The sequence below is a fragment of the Bos javanicus genome, chromosome 10 (assembly GCF_032452875.1).
Source record: "Bos javanicus breed banteng chromosome 10, ARS-OSU_banteng_1.0, whole genome shotgun sequence".
NCBI classification, from domain to species: domain Eukaryota; kingdom Metazoa; phylum Chordata; class Mammalia; order Artiodactyla; family Bovidae; genus Bos; species Bos javanicus.
In genome coordinates, this window is record NC_083877.1 from 42,645,751 (window position 1) to 42,663,771 (window position 18,021).

The following is an 18,021-nucleotide window of genomic DNA, read 5'->3' on the forward strand; positions in this document are numbered from 1 at the left end:
TCAGGCCATTATAGTCAATGTCCGATTTTAGATTCAGACCTCAGAGATTTTAAAACTAATCATCTAGACAGGGCAAAAATAGTAAGCTTCTATTTTAGTTAACTTCTATTACAGTTAGGTCCATGCTGCTGCTAAGTCGCTTCAGTCATGTCCAACTCTGTGCGACCCCATAGATGGCAGCCCACCAGGCTCCCCCGTCCCTGGGATTCTCCAGGCAAGAACACTGGAGTGGGTTGCCATTTCCTTCTCCAATGCATAAACGTGAAAAGTGAATTTAGGTCCATGAATCAAGGCAAATTGGAAGTGGTCAAACAGGAGATGGCAAGAGTGAACGTCGACATTCCAGGAATCGGTGAACTAAAATGGACTAGAATGGGTGAATTTAACTCAGATGACCATTATATCTACTACTGTGGGCAGGAATCCCTTAGAAGAAATGGAGTAGCCATCATGGTCAACAAAAGAGTCAGAAATGCAGTACTTGGATGCAATCTCAAAAATGACAGAATAATCTCTGTTCGTTTCCAAGGCAAACCATTCAATATCACAGTAATCCAAGCCTATGCCCCACCAGTATGCTGAAGAAGCTGAAGTTGAATGGTTCTATGAAGACCTACAAGACCTTTTAGAATTAACACCCCAAAAAGATGTCCTTTTCATTACAGGGGACTGGAATGCAAAGTAGGAAGTCAAGAAACACCTGGAGTAACAGGCAAGTTTGGCCTTGGAATACGGAATGAAGCAGGGCAAAGACTAACAGACTTTTGTCAAGAGAATGCACTGGTCATAGCAAACACCCTCTTCCAACAACACAAGAGAAGACTCTACACATGGAAATCACCAGATGGTCAACACCGAAATCAGATTGATTATATTCTTTGCAGCCAAAGATGGAGAAGCTCTATACAGTCAGCAAAAACAAGACCAGGAGCTGACTGTGGCTCAGATCATGAACTCCTTATTGCCCAATTCAGACTTAAATTGAAAAAGTAGGGAAAACCACTAGATCATTCAAGTATGACCTAAATCAAATCCCTTATGATTATACAGTGGAAGTGAGAAATAGATTTAAGGGACTACATCTCATAGACAGAGTGTCTGATGAACTATGGATGGAGGTTTCATGACACTGTACAGGAGACAGGGATCAAGACTATCCCCATGGAAAAGAAATGCAAACAACCAAAATGGCTGTCTGGGGAGGCCTTACAAATAGCTGTGAAAAGAAGAGAAGTGAAAAGCAAAGGAGAAAAGGAAAGATATAAACATCTGAATGCAGAGTTCCAAAGAATAGCAAGAGATAAGAAAGCCTTCCTCAGTGATCAATGCAAAGAAATAGAGGAAAACAACAGAATGGGAAAGACTAGAGATCTCTTCAAGAAAATTAGAGATACCAAGGGAACACTTCATGTGAAGATGGGCTCCATAAAGGACAGAAATGCTATGGACCTAACAGAAGCAGAAGATATTAAGAAGAGATGGCAAGAATACACAGAAGAACTGTACAAAAAGATCTTCACGACCCAGATAATCACGATGGTGTGATCACTGACCTAGAGCCAGACATCCTGGAATGTGAAGTCAAGTGGGCCTTAGAAAGCATCACTACGAACAAAGCTAGTGGAGGTGATGGAATTCCAGTTGAGCTATTCCAAATCCTGAAAGATGATGCTGTGAAAGTGCTGCACTCAATATGCCAGGAAATTTGGAAAACTCAGCAGTGGCCACAGGACTGGAAAAGGTCAGTTTTCATTCCAATCCCAAAGAATGGCAATGCCAAAGAATGCTCAAACTACCGCACAACTGCACTCATCTCACACGCTAGTAAAGTAATGCTCAAAATCCTCCAATCAGGCTTTAGCAATATGTGAACCATGAACTTCCAGATGTTCAAGCTGGTTTTAGGAAAGGCAGAGGAACCAGAGATCGAATTGCCAACGTCTGCTGGATCATCGAAAAAGCAAGAGAGTTCCAGAAAAACATCTATTTCTGCTTTATTGACTATGCCAAAGTCTTTGACTGTGTGGATCACAATAAACTGTGGAAAATTCTGAAAAAGAATGGAATACCAGACCGCCTCTTGAGAAACCTACATGCAGGTCAGGAAGTAACAGTTAGAACTGGACATGGAACAACAGACTGGTTCCAAACAGGAAAAGGAGTACGTCAAGGCTGTATATTGTCACCCAGCTTATTTAACTTATATGCAGAGTACATCATGAGAAACGCTGGGCTGGAAGAAGCACAAGCTGGAATCAAGATTGCCGGGAGAAATGTCAGTAACCTCAGATATGCAGATGATACCACCCTTATGGCAGAAAGTGAAGAGGAACTAAAAAGCCTCTTGATGAAAGTCAAAGAGGAGAGTAAAAAAGTTGGCTTAAAGCTCAACATTCAGAAAACGAAGATTATGGCATCTGGTCCCATTACTTCATGGGAAATCGATGGGGAAACAGTGGAAACAGTGTCAGACTTTATTTTGGGGGGCTCCAAAATCACTGCAGATGGTGACTGCAGCCATGAAATTAAAAGATATTTACTCCTTGGAAGGAAAGTTATGACCAACCTAGATAGCATATTCAAAAGCAGAGACATTAGTTTGCCAACAAAGGTCCGTCTAGTCAAGGCTATGGTTTTTCCAGTGGTCATGTATGGATGTGAGAGTTGGACTGTGAAGAAAGCTGAGCACTGAAGAATTGATGCTTTTGAACTGTGGTGTTGGAGAAGACTCTTGAGAGTCCCTTGGACTGCAAGGAGATCCAACCAGTCCATTCTAAAGGAGATCAGCCCTGGGTGTTCTCTGGAAGAAATGATGCTAAAGCTGAAACTCCAGTACTTTGGCCACCTCATGTGAAGAGTTGACTCATTGGAAAAGACTCTGATGCTGAAATTGGGGGTAGAAGGAGAAGGGGACGACAGAGGATGAGATGGCTGGTTGGCATCACCGACTCAATGGACGTGAGTTTGAGTGAACTCCAGGAGTTGGTGATAGACAGGGAGGCCTGGCGTGCTGTGATTCATGGGGTTGCAAAGAGTCAGACATGACTGAGCAACTGAACTGAACTGAATTGACTATAGTTAAGTTGGTATTTTTAAATGTTGGCAAATACTAGAAGGCAACTATAAAACTAATGATGGGACTTCCAATTAGACATGAACATTCTCTAAAAACTTTTAGGAATCTAAATATACATCTGTGGCTGCTAATATATTATTCATGAGAAGCCTACAATCCTTTCTATGGGTTCTTTATGGATCCATTAGTCTCCATGGAGATACACAAAATCAAGTTGCTCATCTATTTGTTTACAAAAGCTAGTGAGCTCCAGTATCACACATTATGGATAGTAAGACTCCATAAAAAAAGAATTCTTGAGGTAGGTATTTATTGTTGTAGTTGTTTAGTCACTAAGTCCTGACTTTTGCAACCCTATGGACTGTAGCCCACCAGGCTCCACTGTCCATGGAATTGCCGAGGCAAGAATACTGGGGTGGGTTGTCATTTCCCTCTCCAGGGCATCTTCCTCATGAAGGGATCAAACTTACATCTCCTGCCTTGGCAGGTGGATTCTTTACCACTGAGCTACCAGGGTAGCTACCAATATCTGAGCCAAGATATTCATTAGAAATCATCTAAAGATTTCTTTGCCTAGATGTCTACTAAGTTTAGTTATTCTGGCTTTTATTTTAAATATTACTAATGAGTTACATGGAAAAGTTAGAACAGGCTGTCTAAACCACCAACATGGTATAGACACAGTGTCTACATATAGACAAATATAGTATACTCTATATACACAGAGATATAATATCTATATAAAGAATGAATAATAAAGAGAAACTGCACATGATCTCATTAGTGAAACTCAACTCTTAGAAATATGGAATATATTCAGCTTTAGTTGATGCACAACAGTAAGAAAAACAATCAGAAAAACTGCAAAGACAAGGCCCAGAAGATATTTACAATGGCAGAAGACTTGAATGATCCTATAAAAAGTTATTCAAAAGGCCAATCAACATATGTACAAGCACATTAATAATCAAGAAAATATAAAATAAAACATTAGTTACCATTATAAATAGATCATATAATAGAAAATCTTAAATATGAAAAATGCATAAAGAGAGACATCATGCATTCTGGTAGGAGTATAAACTGTATAACTTTGGAAAACTTTCCACTTTGAAAAACTGCTTGACCTCATCTATTAAATTTGAAAACATACACACCTTATGACCAAGCAATTCTAACCCTGAGTACATACTCTAGAGAAACAAAATCATGTACATGTGTATCAAAAGATAGAAAAAAGAATATCAATAGAAGTGTTATCAATAATAGCAAAAAACTATTGTTCAGCCAGAGAACAATAAATAAATCATGGTTTATTCAAACAATGGAAGAAAATTAAATTAGAAAAACATAAAATAACATCAGTGAATCTTATGTTGTGTGTTAGTTGCTCAGTCATGTACAACTCTTTGTGACCCCATGAACTGTAGCCCACCAGGCTCTATTGTCCATGGGATCAATGAATCTTACAAATATCAATGTAACTTTCAGAGAAGATGACACAAAATACTATAATAATTTGATCTAATTGATAAAAAGCTCAGAAACAGGCTACATACATTTTTACTGACATATACATAGGTGGTCAAACTGTAAAGAAAAGCAAAAAAGTAACTGCCATTACAGTCAGAGCAATAACTTACCTCTAGTGTGCTTGTACATTACATTTATTTATTATAAAGCATGTTTACATTTTTCTCTAAGTATACACCATAATAAAGTTTATACTACATATTAGACCCTTAGAAATTCAGTATATTTTTATGTGTACTGATATTTAAAAACGAGTTCAAGTTTTATCACAATTTTAATTTTTAATTCATTACTTGGGTTCTACCTACTACATTGCATGGGCAAAAGGTATCAACTTTAAACGTGTTTTTCATGACAAGTTATATATGACAGAAGTTTAGAACAATGTTATACATAAAAGTTATTAATTACCTTTATAAAATATGAAGTTAAACCATTGTTGCTGTGTGTCTCCAAAAATTAATTTTTAAAAAGTCAACTTTTTAATGTTATTACTTTGAGAATTTATATTATCAAGTGATAGATAAAGTAACATTTTCCCCTATCTACAACTTGGAAATTATATGAATATAAAAAATAAAGGCATTTCTCTATGGTCCATGGGAAGTAGGAAAACAAGATATTTTCTTTTTATGAATAAAAACTATTAAAACTATCATCAGAGAAAAAGTTTTTAAGTCTCATAAATCTAAGTATTTCTTTTTGTTCAGAAAACTTTTATCTTACCTTTAATAATTCAAAATAGTGCCAACAATGATATACTGGCACCAGCATAAGGCGTGGAAGGACATAACGAACTGCCTCTTTAAAACCATCAGCGATGGACTGCAAAGTGAAAAGACAAAATAGTATATCTCTGATATAAAGGTTACATAAACAGCAGTGCCTAACAGAAGTAGTTTTTAAGAATACAAGATACAGGGAACTCTCTGGCGGTCCAGTGGTTAGGACTCGCCACTTTAACTGCTGGATCCTTGGTTTCAATCTCTGGTGGGAGAACTAAGATCCCACAAGCTGCTAGGATCCCAGCAGCTGCACACAACTTAGCAACAACAATAACAATAATAACAACACTAAACAACAATAATAACAACTTAGACTAAACAATAGAAACATTAGGGTACAGATATCTTTAATGGAACTAGTCTCTAGTCTAACCTCATTTGTGTTTTGGGCATGACTTAAAAAAACAAACAAACAAGATAGAGATGTATCAAAACTATAATGAAAGCATTCTATATTGAAATTGAAGTGCTATAAATCAAGTTTTTTCCTTCTTTAATTTATCAGCTAATTAAATATATACATTTCATCTTTCATGGCTAATATAACTTTAACAATGGTCTTCTCAGCTTTTTCCCCAAAAGTTTTGGGTTCCACATACCATAAAGGAATGCTGAAAAGCTATACATCTTCTCACAGATTTCTATGTCACTTTTACTCAAAATGTTTTAAGTAGTTACAAAGAATGTGTTTGGGGGGATGTGGTACATTGCAGATGTGATTTAAACCTATTTCACCAAACAGCGATCAAATACATTTCAGATTTAGCTCATTTAACTTAAGAAAAATGCTGCTTAATTGATACAACCGATCTTTACTGTCAAAGTAAACAGCCAGATCACATTAAATTTCCACAACAGGTCTGACTTCACTCTTAAATTGAAATACACAAGTTAATACCACAGTCTTCAGTACAGGAAGCACTTGAAAGAAACTATAACTGCTTCTAACATAGCATGTTCAAGTATGAGAGCTTTACAAGCCTCCCCTCTCCTTTATCATAATGGAATCAGTGAATTAAAATGGATGAGAATGGGTGAATTTAATTCAGATGACCATTATATCTACTACTGTGGGCAAGAATCCCTTAGAAGAAATGGAGTAGCCATCACAGTCAACAAGAGTCCAAAATGCAGTTCTTGGCTGCAACCTTAAAAAACAACAGAATGATCTCAGTTTGTTTCTAAGGCAAACCATTCAACATTCCAAGTCTATGCCCCAGCCACCAAAACCGAAGAAGCTGAAGGTAATTAGAAGACCTAGAAGACCTCCTAGAACTAACAAAAAAAACAGATGTCCTTTTCATCATAAGGGATTGGAATGCAAAAGTAGGAAGTCAAGAGATACCTGGAGTAACAGGCAAGTTTGGCCTTGGAGTACAAAATGAAGCAGGGCAAAAAGACTAACAGATTTCTGCCAGGAGAACTCACTGGTCATAGTGAACACCCTTTTTCAACAATACAAGAAATCACTTTACACATGGACATCACCAAATGGTCAATACTGAAATCAGATTGACTACAGTGTACCGGAAAATGGAAAAGCTGTATACAGTCAGCAAAAACAAGACCGGGAGCTGCCTGTGGCTCAGATCATCAGCTCCTCATAGCAAAATTCAGGCTTAAACTAAAGAAAGCAGAGAAAACCACTAGGCCAGTCAGGTATGACTTAAATAAAATCCTCTATGAATACACAGGGGAGGTAATGAAAAGAGATTCACGGTATTAGATCTAAATATCAAGGGAACATTTCATGCAAAGATGAGCACAATAAAGGACAGAAATGCTATGGACCTAACAGAAGCAGAAGATATTAAGAAAAGGTGGCAAGAATACACAGAAGAACTATACAGAAAAGATCTTCATGACCCAGATAACCACTATGGTGTGATCACTCACCTAAAGCCAGACATCCTGGAATGTGAAGTCAAGTGGGCCTTAGGAAGCATCGCTACGAACAAACCTAGCAGAGGGGATGGAATTCCAGTTGAGCTATTTCAAATCCTGAAAGATGATGCTGTGAAAGTGCTGCACTCAATATGCCAGGAAATCTGGAAAACTCAGTAGTGGCCACAGGACTGGAAAAGGTCAGTTTTCATTCCAATCCCAAAGAAAAGCAATGCCAAAGAATGTTCAAACTGTACCACACAACTGTACTCATCTCACACGCTAGCAAAGTAATGCTCAAAATTCTCCAAGCCAGGCTTCAACAGTATGTGAACTGTGAACTTCCAGATGTTCAAGCTGGATTTAGAAAAGGCAGAGGAACCAGAGATCAAATTGTCAACATCCGTTGGATCATCAAAAAAGCAAGAGAATTCCAGAAAAACATCTACTTTTGCTTTATTGACAAAGCCAAAGCCTTTGACTGGATTACAACAAACTGTGGAAAACTCTGAAAGAGATGGGATTATCAGACCACTTTACCTGCCTGCTGAGAAATCTGTACGCAGGTCAAGAAGCAACAGTTAGAACTGGACATGGAACAACAGACTGGTTCCAAACTGGAAAAGGAGTACATCAAGGCTGTATACTGTTACCCTGTTTATTCAACTTATATGCAGAATACATCATGTGAAATGCCGGGCTGGATGAAGCACAAGCTGGAATCAAGATTGCCGGGAGAAATATCAGTAACCTCAGATACGCAGATGATACCACCCTTATGGCAGAAAGCAAAGAAGAACTGAAGAACCTCTTGATGAAATTTAAAGAGGAAGTGAAAAAGTTGGTTTAAAACTCAACATTCAGAAAACTAAGATCATGGTGTCTGGTCCCATCACTTCATGGCAAATAGATGGGGAAACAATGGAAACAGGGACAGACTTTATTTTGGGGGGCTCCAAAATCACTGAAGATTGTGACTGCAGCCATGAAATTAAAAGACACTTGCTCCCTGGAAGAAAAGCCATGACCAACCTAGACAGCATATTAGAAAGCAGAGACATTACTTTACCAACAAAGGTCCATCTATTCAAAGCTATGGTTTTTCCAGTGGTCATGTACGGATATGAGAGTTGGACTATAAAGAAAGCAGAGCGCTGAAGAATAGATGCTTTTGAACTGTGGCACTGGAGAAGACTCTTGAGAGTCCCTTGGACTGCAAGGAGATCCAACCTGTCCATCCTAAAGGAGATCAGTCCTGGGTGTTCACTGGAAGGACAGATGCTGAAGCTGAAACTCCAATACCTGGGCCACCTGACACAAAGAACTGACTCATTGGAAAAGACCCTGATGCTAGGAAAGATGGAAGGCGAGAGGAGAAGGGGACGACAAAGGATGAGATGGTTGGATGGCATCACCAATGTGATAGACATGAGTTTGAGTAGGCTCTGGGAGTTGGTGATGGACAGGGAAGCCTGGCATGCTGCAGTTCTTGGTGTCGCAAAGAGTTGGACACAACTGAGCGACTGAACTGAATTGATTAGATCTAGTAAACAGAATGCCTGAACAACTATGGACAGAGGTCCTTAATATTCTACAGGAGGCAGTGAACAAAACCAAAGAAAAAGAAATGCAAGAATACAAAGTGGTTTTCTGAGGAGGCTTTACAAATAGCTGAAGAAAGAAGTGCAAAGCAAGGGAAAAAGGGAAAGGTACACCCAACTAATGCAGAGTCCCAGAGAACAGCAAGGAGAGAAAAGGCCTTCTTCAATGAACAATGCAAAGAAACAGAGGAAAACAACAGAAAAGACAAGAGATCTCTTCAAGAAAGTTGGAAATATTAATATCCAAAGATGGGCACAGTAGAGGACAGAAATGATAAAGACCTAATAGAAACAGGAGAGATCAAGAAGAGATGGAAAGAATACACAGAAAAACCATACAAAAAAGATATTAATCACCCAGACAACCATGATGCTGTCGTCTCTCACTTAGAGCCAAACATTCTGGAGTGTGAAGTCAAATGGGCCTTAGGAAGCACTGCTGCCAATAAAGCCAGTGGCGGTGAGGAATTCCTGCGGAGCTATTTAAAATCCTAAAAGATGATACTATTAAAGTGCTGCATTCAATATGTTAGCAAATTTGGAAAACTCAGAAGTGGCCACAGGACTGGAAAAGGTCAATCCTTATCCCAACTCCAAAGAAGGGCAGTACTAAAGAATGCTCAAACCACCAGACAATTGCACTCATCTCCCATGCTAGTAAGGTTATGCTCAAAATCCTCCAAGCTAGGCTTCAGCAGTACATGAACCAAGAACTTTCAGAAGTTCAAGGGGTTTAGGAAAGGCACAGGAACTAGAGTACAAATTACCAACATTTGCTGAATCATAGAGAAAGCAAGGGAATTTCAGAAAAACATCGACCTCTGTTTCATTAACTATGATAAAGCCTTTGACTGCATGGATCATAACAAACTGTGAAACACTCTTAAAGAGATGGGAATACCAGACCATCTTACCTGTTTCCTGAGAAACCTGTATGTGGGTCAAGAAGCAATAGTTAAATCCCTGTATGGAACAACTGACTGGTTCAGGATTGAGAAAGGAGTATGATAAGGCTGTTTATTTCACCCTGTTATTTAACTTATATGAAAAGCATGTCATGTGAAAGGCTGGGCTGGATGAGCTACAAGCTCTGGAATCAAGATTGCTGAGAGAAATACCAACAACCTCAGATATGGCAGGTGACACTACTCTAATGGCACAAAGTGAAGAGGAACTAAAGAGCCTCTTGATGAGGGTGAAAGAGAAGAGTGAAAAAGCTGGCTTAAAACTCAAAAAAACTAAGATGATGACATCTGGTCCCATCACTTTATGGTAAATAGGAGGGAAAGAGGTGGAAGCAGTGACAGATTTCCTTTTCTTGCACTCTAAAATCACTGCAGATGGTGACCGCAGCCATGAAATCAGAAGACGACTGCTTCTTGGCAGGAAAGCTATGGCAAACCTAGACAGAGTGTTAGAAAACAGACATCACTTTGCCGATAAAGGTCTGTATAATCAAGGCTATGGTCTTCCTGGTACGGATGTACAGATGGGAGAGCTGGACAATAAAGAAGGCTGAGCTCTGAAGAACTGATGCTTTCAAACTGTGGTGCTGGAGAAGACTCCTGAGAGTCCCATGGAAAGTAAGGAGATCAAACCAGTCAATGTTAAAGGAAATCAACCCTGAATACTCCTTGGAAGGACTGATGCTGAAGCTGGCCACCTGATGCGAACAGCTAACTCATTGGGAAAGACCCTGATGCTGGGAAACATTGAAGGCAGAAGGAGAAGAGGGTAACAGAGGATGAGATGGTTGTATGGTATCACCAATTCGTTGGAGATGAACTTGGGCAAACTCTGGGAGATGGTGAGGGACAGGGAAGCCTGGTAGACTGCAGTCCATGGGGTTACAAAGAATAGGACACAACTTGATGACTGAACAACAACAATAACAATAAACCCTTCTTCAGGAGAAATCTTTTTTTTTTTCTGATTGGTACCCTGGAGATTTTTACACCTTGGATTAATGCATGATAGGAAACTCCATAGGATAATAAGTAACGTGTAGGAAAAATTGGAAGAGAATGCAAAAACATAAAGTAAGATTAGAAACTAATTCTCTTCAAGATACCTGTACTGGTAAGTTTTTGTTGTTTAGTCTAAGTTGTTTTTGCTAAGCTGTGTCCGACTCTTTTGCAATTCCATGGACTGTAGCCAGCTAGGCTTCTCTGTTCGTGGGATTTCCCAGGCAAAAATACTGGAGTAGGTTGCCATTTCCTTCCCCCAGAGGATCTTCCAGACCTGGGGACCAAACTCACATCTCCTGCATTGCAGGTGGATTCTTTACTGCTGAGCCACCAGGGAAGCCCCCTGTACCCTTGTATCACCTGGAAAATCAGCAGCAGCAGCAGCAGCAGGTACATCCCAGTTTTGAAAACTAATAGTCTGCAGAATAAATGATTTTCTAAAATTTATGAGGCATTTAAAAGTCACTCATGTTGATTTTAAATGTCATATACTTATTTAAAGTGGTATATCTCCTCATCAGGTAAATACAGACAGAAGCAATACACAACGTGAAGAAAAAGTTCAAGATGCTGTTTTTAAAATATATCCTCATAGGTAAACATACCCATAATTCTCACCTATTGTTAACTGAAGTAAACTATAATTTGTTCAACAGACTTTTACCAGAATATGCAGAGATTAATTTCTTTTATCATTTAATTAAGACAGTGATATAAATTATGCTGGATATAGGTTTATGTATTTTATATGCAATGCTTTAACTGGAAGCAAGATGAAACTTTAAATTTAGTCTACAAAACTGTCATTTACATGGTTAATTAGCACTGAAATGGCTCCTAAAGTGTATTCTAAAATATTAATGCAATGTATGTTTATAGTGTAAGGAGGCCTGTAAAGACAATATACACTAATGTTTGCATGTGTAGTATGTGCCAAATGTGCTTAGTGTATTCCTGTTTAATTTTCATAACCATAGAGATGTACATTATCATTATCATTTTACAAATAAGTAAACTGATTCTCAGAGACTAAGTGATTTATTCAAGGTAAGATAACTGGCTCAAAGCCAGAAGTTCTGACTCCAAAACTCATATTCTTACAGTGTGCCTACATCTTCTAAAGTTTTGTTGTGTTTTTTAATAAAGCATTACTTTTTCATCTTACAAATGAAAAATTTGTTTTACGTTAATAAAGTACAAGTGAGTCTGGCCTGAAAAGGGGTATTATCTAACTCTGAATTTCACTGAGTATATGGAATAACAGCTTAAATAATTGGGTTAGAAACATTAAAATCTCATAGTAAGAATTACTGGGTGCTTCCCAGACGGCGCTAGTGGTAAAGAACCTGCCTGCAAATGCAGGAGACATAAAAGACGTGGGTTTGATCCCTGGGTCGGGAAGATCCCCTGGAGGAGGGCATGGCAACCCACTCCAGTATTCCTGCCTGGAGAATCCCACGAACAGAGTCTGGTGGGCTATTTATAGTTTATGGAGTCACAAAGAGTCAGACATGACTGAAGCGACCTAGGAGCAGCAGTAGTAGTAAGAATAACTAATAAAATAAGGATGAAACAATTGTTGTACTTTTAATGAGTATGCAAAGATCTTATAAGCATACTGTTCCATTTAACTAATGCTTAGTTTATGGTTTATATGAATATCTAAGATTTAACTTAAAAATTATTTCTTCAATTAAGTAAATTTTGAGAATTAAGTGTAAGTTTTATTCCAAATTGACAAGTTTTTGAGGAATAGATGATAATGGGAATTCACAGTAAAGGAGGCAGGGAGAAGACAATACGTTCAGTTTTATTTATTTATATTTGAAGTCCTTGTGGGATATTCAAGTGAATTAGTTCAAAAGGTTGCTGGTTATATGAAGGTGTATATACACACACACATCCAGTGTTCAAAAGAAAGCTATGGGTTAAAAATACAAATAAGGAAGTCACCAGCATACAGATGGAAGCAAAGGGTATGGATAAAGTCCTCAAGGACAGCACAAAGGAACAGAACAGCAGGAGCTGATATAAGAAGATGGGTAACACCTGCAACTAAGGAAACTGAGAAGAGGAAACCAGAGAAGATGAAAACTATGTAACAGTAGTATCACAGAAGTAAAAAAAGAGCAAGAGGAATATTCATAAATACTACAGACATAAACATGAAATCAAAATAACCACAAGATTCGGTGGTTAAGTTCATTGTCCAGGGCAGGTTTTAGTGTTAGAGCCTGGTTAGAGCACAGGTGGTGGCAGTCTGATAGAGAATGATCAAAATATCATTGGCTGCAAATGGGAAAAAAACAAAAGGGGTAAGAGTAACAGTGACAAAAATTTGTGCATTTATTCACTTGTTTTAGGACAATACAGATTTGACCATATTCTTATGCTAAGGGAGAAAACCCTGTCTAAATGCAGGAAGCTTCTACAGCAGTAAGGATCATCGATGCCAATCTAACCTTCATTAAGTGTTAACAGAGTAAAATGTAATTTTGTCTCTCTCCACTTACTCTCATTTTATCTAACTGCATTACAGAACCAATTAACTTGCATAATCTCCATTAATATACCTATCTCCTTTAAATGACAGCCCTAATCGGAAAATAGTATGAGTATACATGAGGATATTCTCCACTCTTTATTATTTCAGTTCTCTCTCGTAGGGAAACAGATCCTGAAATAGCTCTCCACCATCATCTCTACATCTCAGATCTAGAGTGTACCAGATTTTTCTAGTCACACAGTATTTGTGATGGTATTCTATAAAAGATTTCCACATTAAGGACAAATTGAAAGAACTCAAGACAGAAAACAAAAGACAACCTACAACAGTTTTACAATTAACAGATTTTGAAGGACTGGTAAAATATTCCTTTAGTTTCTTTATAAAAAAAACAGCATTCAATTTAAGTTTACCTGAAAGTGTAGAGCCACTGCAGGTCTGGCCATCAACTTACTAAAATTTTCATTAAACTTTGGTGAAAGAATATCCTGGGATAATGTTTCATAAGGATCAAATGCTTGCTCCTGTTTTTTTTTTTAAAAAAAGAAAAATATGTTAGGTTTAAAAGAAAATCTTTTCTACTATCATGGCACAGATTATTTAATGGCAAATTTTTAGTTAAGCCCTCCATTAGGTTTCAGAACGTTTTTTTTATTCTGGGGACAAATAATAACTATGGACTATAACTTGGAAATTTTTAAAAAATGTAAGTAATGACTTTAAGTAATAGATGACAAGAAGCTGCTAGTCTTAAAATAGGTCACTGACTTGTGATCACAAGTATCAAACTATTAAATGCATATGCATATTTATCCCAGCTAAACAAAAATTGTATTATTAGTAAAATAAGGCTGGGATTTGAAATTTCAGTTAGGTTTGCTGCTGCTGCTAAGTCACTTCAGTCGTGTCAGACTCTGTGTGACCCCATAGACGGCAGCCCACCAGGCTCCCCTGTCCCTGGGATTCTCCAGACAAGAACACTGGAGTGGGTTGCCATGTCCTTCTCCAATGCATGAAAGTGAAAAGTGAAAGTGAAGTCACTCAGTTATGTCTGACTCCTAGCGACCCCATGGACTGCAGCCTACCAGGCTCCTCCATCCATGGGATTTTCCTGGCAAGAGTACTGGTGTGGGTTGCCATTGCCTTCTCCATCAATTAGGTTTACCTAGGCTAAAAGTCTAGATGGTTGGATGGCATCACCAACTCTACGGACGGGAGTTTGAGCAAGCTCCAGGAGTTAGTGAAGGACAAGGAAGCCTGCCTAGCATGCTGCAGTCCACGGGGTCGCAAAGAGTCAGACACGACTGAGCCACTGAACTGAAATGAACTGAGACTAAAAGCAGTTTACACTGAGGATATTTTCAAAAGAAGCAAGAAATGATACTTCCCCTGTTTTATACCACATTTTTTCAAAATTAGAAAAAGAAACCAAAGACTAACATACAGTAAAATAACAAAACAGAAACTGCCCATATTTTGTCCATGTTTATATTTTTTAAAATTCCTATTATTTTATAATAATCAATATCTGCAAAGTTTAGTTAGAACTAAGACTTATTTCATTTTCATATGTTAAAAATACAGTATGTTTTCCAGAAAATAACAAGTGCTGTCAAGGATGCAGAGACACTACAACCTTTGTCCACTGACACTTGGAATGCAAAATGGTATAGCCCCTGTGGATAAGTTTGACAATTCCTCAAAAAGCTAAACAAAGAACTATGATATGACCAGCAATTCTACTCCTAGGTATATACCCAAAAGAACCAAAAAAAAAAAGTGACTCAGATACTCATATGCCAATGTTTACTGTAGCATTATTTACAATAGCCAAAAAGTGGAAAAAGCGCAAGGGTCTATCAACAAATAAATGGATAAACAAAATGTGGTATATACACACAGGGGAACATTATTTAGTCATAGAGAAGGAATTCTGATAACATGCTATTACATGGATGAACCTTGAAAACATTATGCTAAGTGAAATATGCAAAGAACATTGTAATAATTCTACCTTTATCAAATATCTAGAATCAGCAAGTTCATAGAGACAGAAATAGATTAAAGGTTACCAGCGTTTGTGTGGGAGAGAATAAGGATTATTACTTAATGAGTACAGAGTTTCTATTCAGGATGATTAAAAGGTTTCAGAAATGGATAGTTATAATGATAGCATATTACTATGAGTTTCATTTATCCCTTAAATTGTACACTTAAAATTGCTAAAACGGCAAATTATGTTTTACCATAAAAATTAGAAAATACATTTTTGAATACAAGTTTTTGACTCATGATATCTTTAAGAGTACAAGCAACCAGATTACAAAGTAATAGTCTAAGATATCACAATATTAAAAAAAGCTTTCTAATAAGAGCAAGCCTAAGTATCTTGGTTAGGCATCAGTAACTGAGTATTTCTATACCATCAGTTTCATTGTCTACACAATGGATGTAATAAAAGTGATGCATATTTTCACAAAAATTAAAAAGAGATTATAAAATTATGAAATTTACATGATAACTAAAGAAAGAACTTTTAACATCTGTTTTCCAAAAGAAATAAAACTAACCAATGAATATGAAAAGATGTTCAACATCATTAAAGAATAATGAAATACTGTTTTTCTCTCACTAGACTAGCAAAATTTAATGGGATAACAACCAGGTCTGAAAATATGGGGAAAAAAGAGGGCCTGCATATACTGGAACTTATCTGGAAGTAAATTTGGAAAAATGCTTCAAAGTTCTTAAAATGTACCATAATTCTACTTCTAGGACTGCATCTTAAAATAATTAATGGATTATAAAGGCATTATATAAATGTTTGTTATAGTGTTGTTTATAATAACAAAAAGAACTAAGACAACCTACATGCTTAACAATAACAGATAATTTGAATAGTATCTCCATAGTACATGGTACTTTCAGATTTTAAAAGCTATAAAGTATATTTATTAACATGGAAAATGTTCCTGATGTTGAGTGAAAAAAAGCAGGTTGTAAAACAGTAAGATCCTATTTTTGTAACTACACATAGGTTTGTTTAAACATGTAGACAAATATTCACAAGGATAAATAAATCTTATAAAGACAATCTCTAGGTTTTGCAAAACAGTGATTTTTGTCTTATACTTATCTACATTTTTCTGAACATTTTTAAAATGAGTTATGTTAATTTTATAATCATTTGAAGTACAAAAATATGATTTTCACTTTGAGAAAAAATATATAAATTTCCTTTTTCATTTTTGGAAATTAAGACTAAAATCCACAAAAGTTAAACTTTTAGCTTGGTCAATAAAATTTCTATGGTCAATAAAAGCAATGATCAATAAAATTTCTTTTCTTTCCGCCTTAAGTGCACTTGCCATCAAAAAAAGAAAGGTCTTAAACATTACTAGTCTATCAGCTTTTGATATAAATATTAGCATAAATACACCATAAAATGCCACTATAAAGACAATGTAATTTTAGTTTGCTACTGGTTAAATCTTAAGCATTTTTTATAGCAGCCAGCAGTGTCTTCTAATTTTCACAAAGAAATACAGCACTTAGGACTTTAAAAGGAAAACAGTTTTGTAAATTTACCTCTGCCAGATCTTCAAAACAGCTGCCAGCTAAGGGATGAGGGCTACTTTCATCAGTCATTTCAACTGTGTCTTCAATTAAACCTAAAAGTTTCACAGTCAATTCATGTATATCTAAAATGTTACTGAAAATCTTTTCAATATCCTAAAAAAAAAAAAAAGGAAGGTTAAGACATGTCAGGTTGAAAATTTCATTAGAGAATTATTAAATATAAGTAATATAAGTGCTAAGGGTATATTTTCATCCAATCGCATACCAGTATATTTCAAGACATAAAATATATTCCGAATCATAGCAAAAGTCAATCATGAATAAGGAAGGGAAATGAATCTTTTGGATTAGATTTAGAATTATTGACCAAAACTGTATAGAATCTGTATTTTCCAGTAAATGTGCTGTAAATCTCATATGGTGGATGATTCTAAGCAACTTTTTAAATGAAGAATTCGGGCATTCGAGTATTTTTAAATTGGGTAGGTGCTAAAAGTCTTGATCAAAGTCTCAGAGTTGGTTAATGACAAAAGCTGGGATCAAAATGAAGATCTGACTCCTAACTGAGACACAAAGTAGTTCCACAATATGTGACCTGTCTCTTAAATTTGAGGAGGAATTAAAGATTTCAGTCAAGCTCTTCAGAGTGAACTTTATCTGGGTTAAAACATGTTAAATACTCTGGAAACAAGACCACGTGACTGATTATCCAGGTTATAGCCAACTAGTATTCATTCTGCATCTGGTAATGGAAACATGGATTAAGGAACCTAACAGACTTGAGTTTGGATCCTTGTCCCACTACTTGCTAGGTGAATGACTCTGGATTAGGACAATAATAACAGCTAACATTTCTTGGTCACTTACTATGTTCCAGGCACTATTATAAGTACCTGACATGTAAGTTCATGACAGATTAGCTACTATCATCATCTTCATTTTACGAATGAGAAAACAGAGGCACAGAGCAATTATGTAATTTGTCCAGGGTCACACAGCTGGTATATTAAGACCTACCTCATAAGGTTTTTAAGAGAATGAAATGAGATGATTTCTACAAAATGCTCCTGGTATATATTAGGCCTTCCAC

General features: G+C 36.8%; 1 protein-coding gene across 1 annotated transcript in view; it reads right to left on the reverse strand.

Moving 5' to 3' along the window:
* Nucleotides 1-18,021, reverse strand: part of SOS2 (SOS Ras/Rho guanine nucleotide exchange factor 2) — a 105,383-nt gene that overhangs the window by 44,046 nt on the left and 43,316 nt on the right. Inside the window, exons 6-8 of the mRNA XM_061429776.1 lie at nt 16,941-17,084; nt 13,766-13,876; nt 5,336-5,434 (exon numbers count right to left, since the gene is read on the reverse strand). Coding sequence (XP_061285760.1) covers nt 5,336-5,434; nt 13,766-13,876; nt 16,941-17,084 — 354 coding nt within the window. The remainder of the gene's footprint in view (nt 1-5,335; nt 5,435-13,765; nt 13,877-16,940; nt 17,085-18,021) is intronic.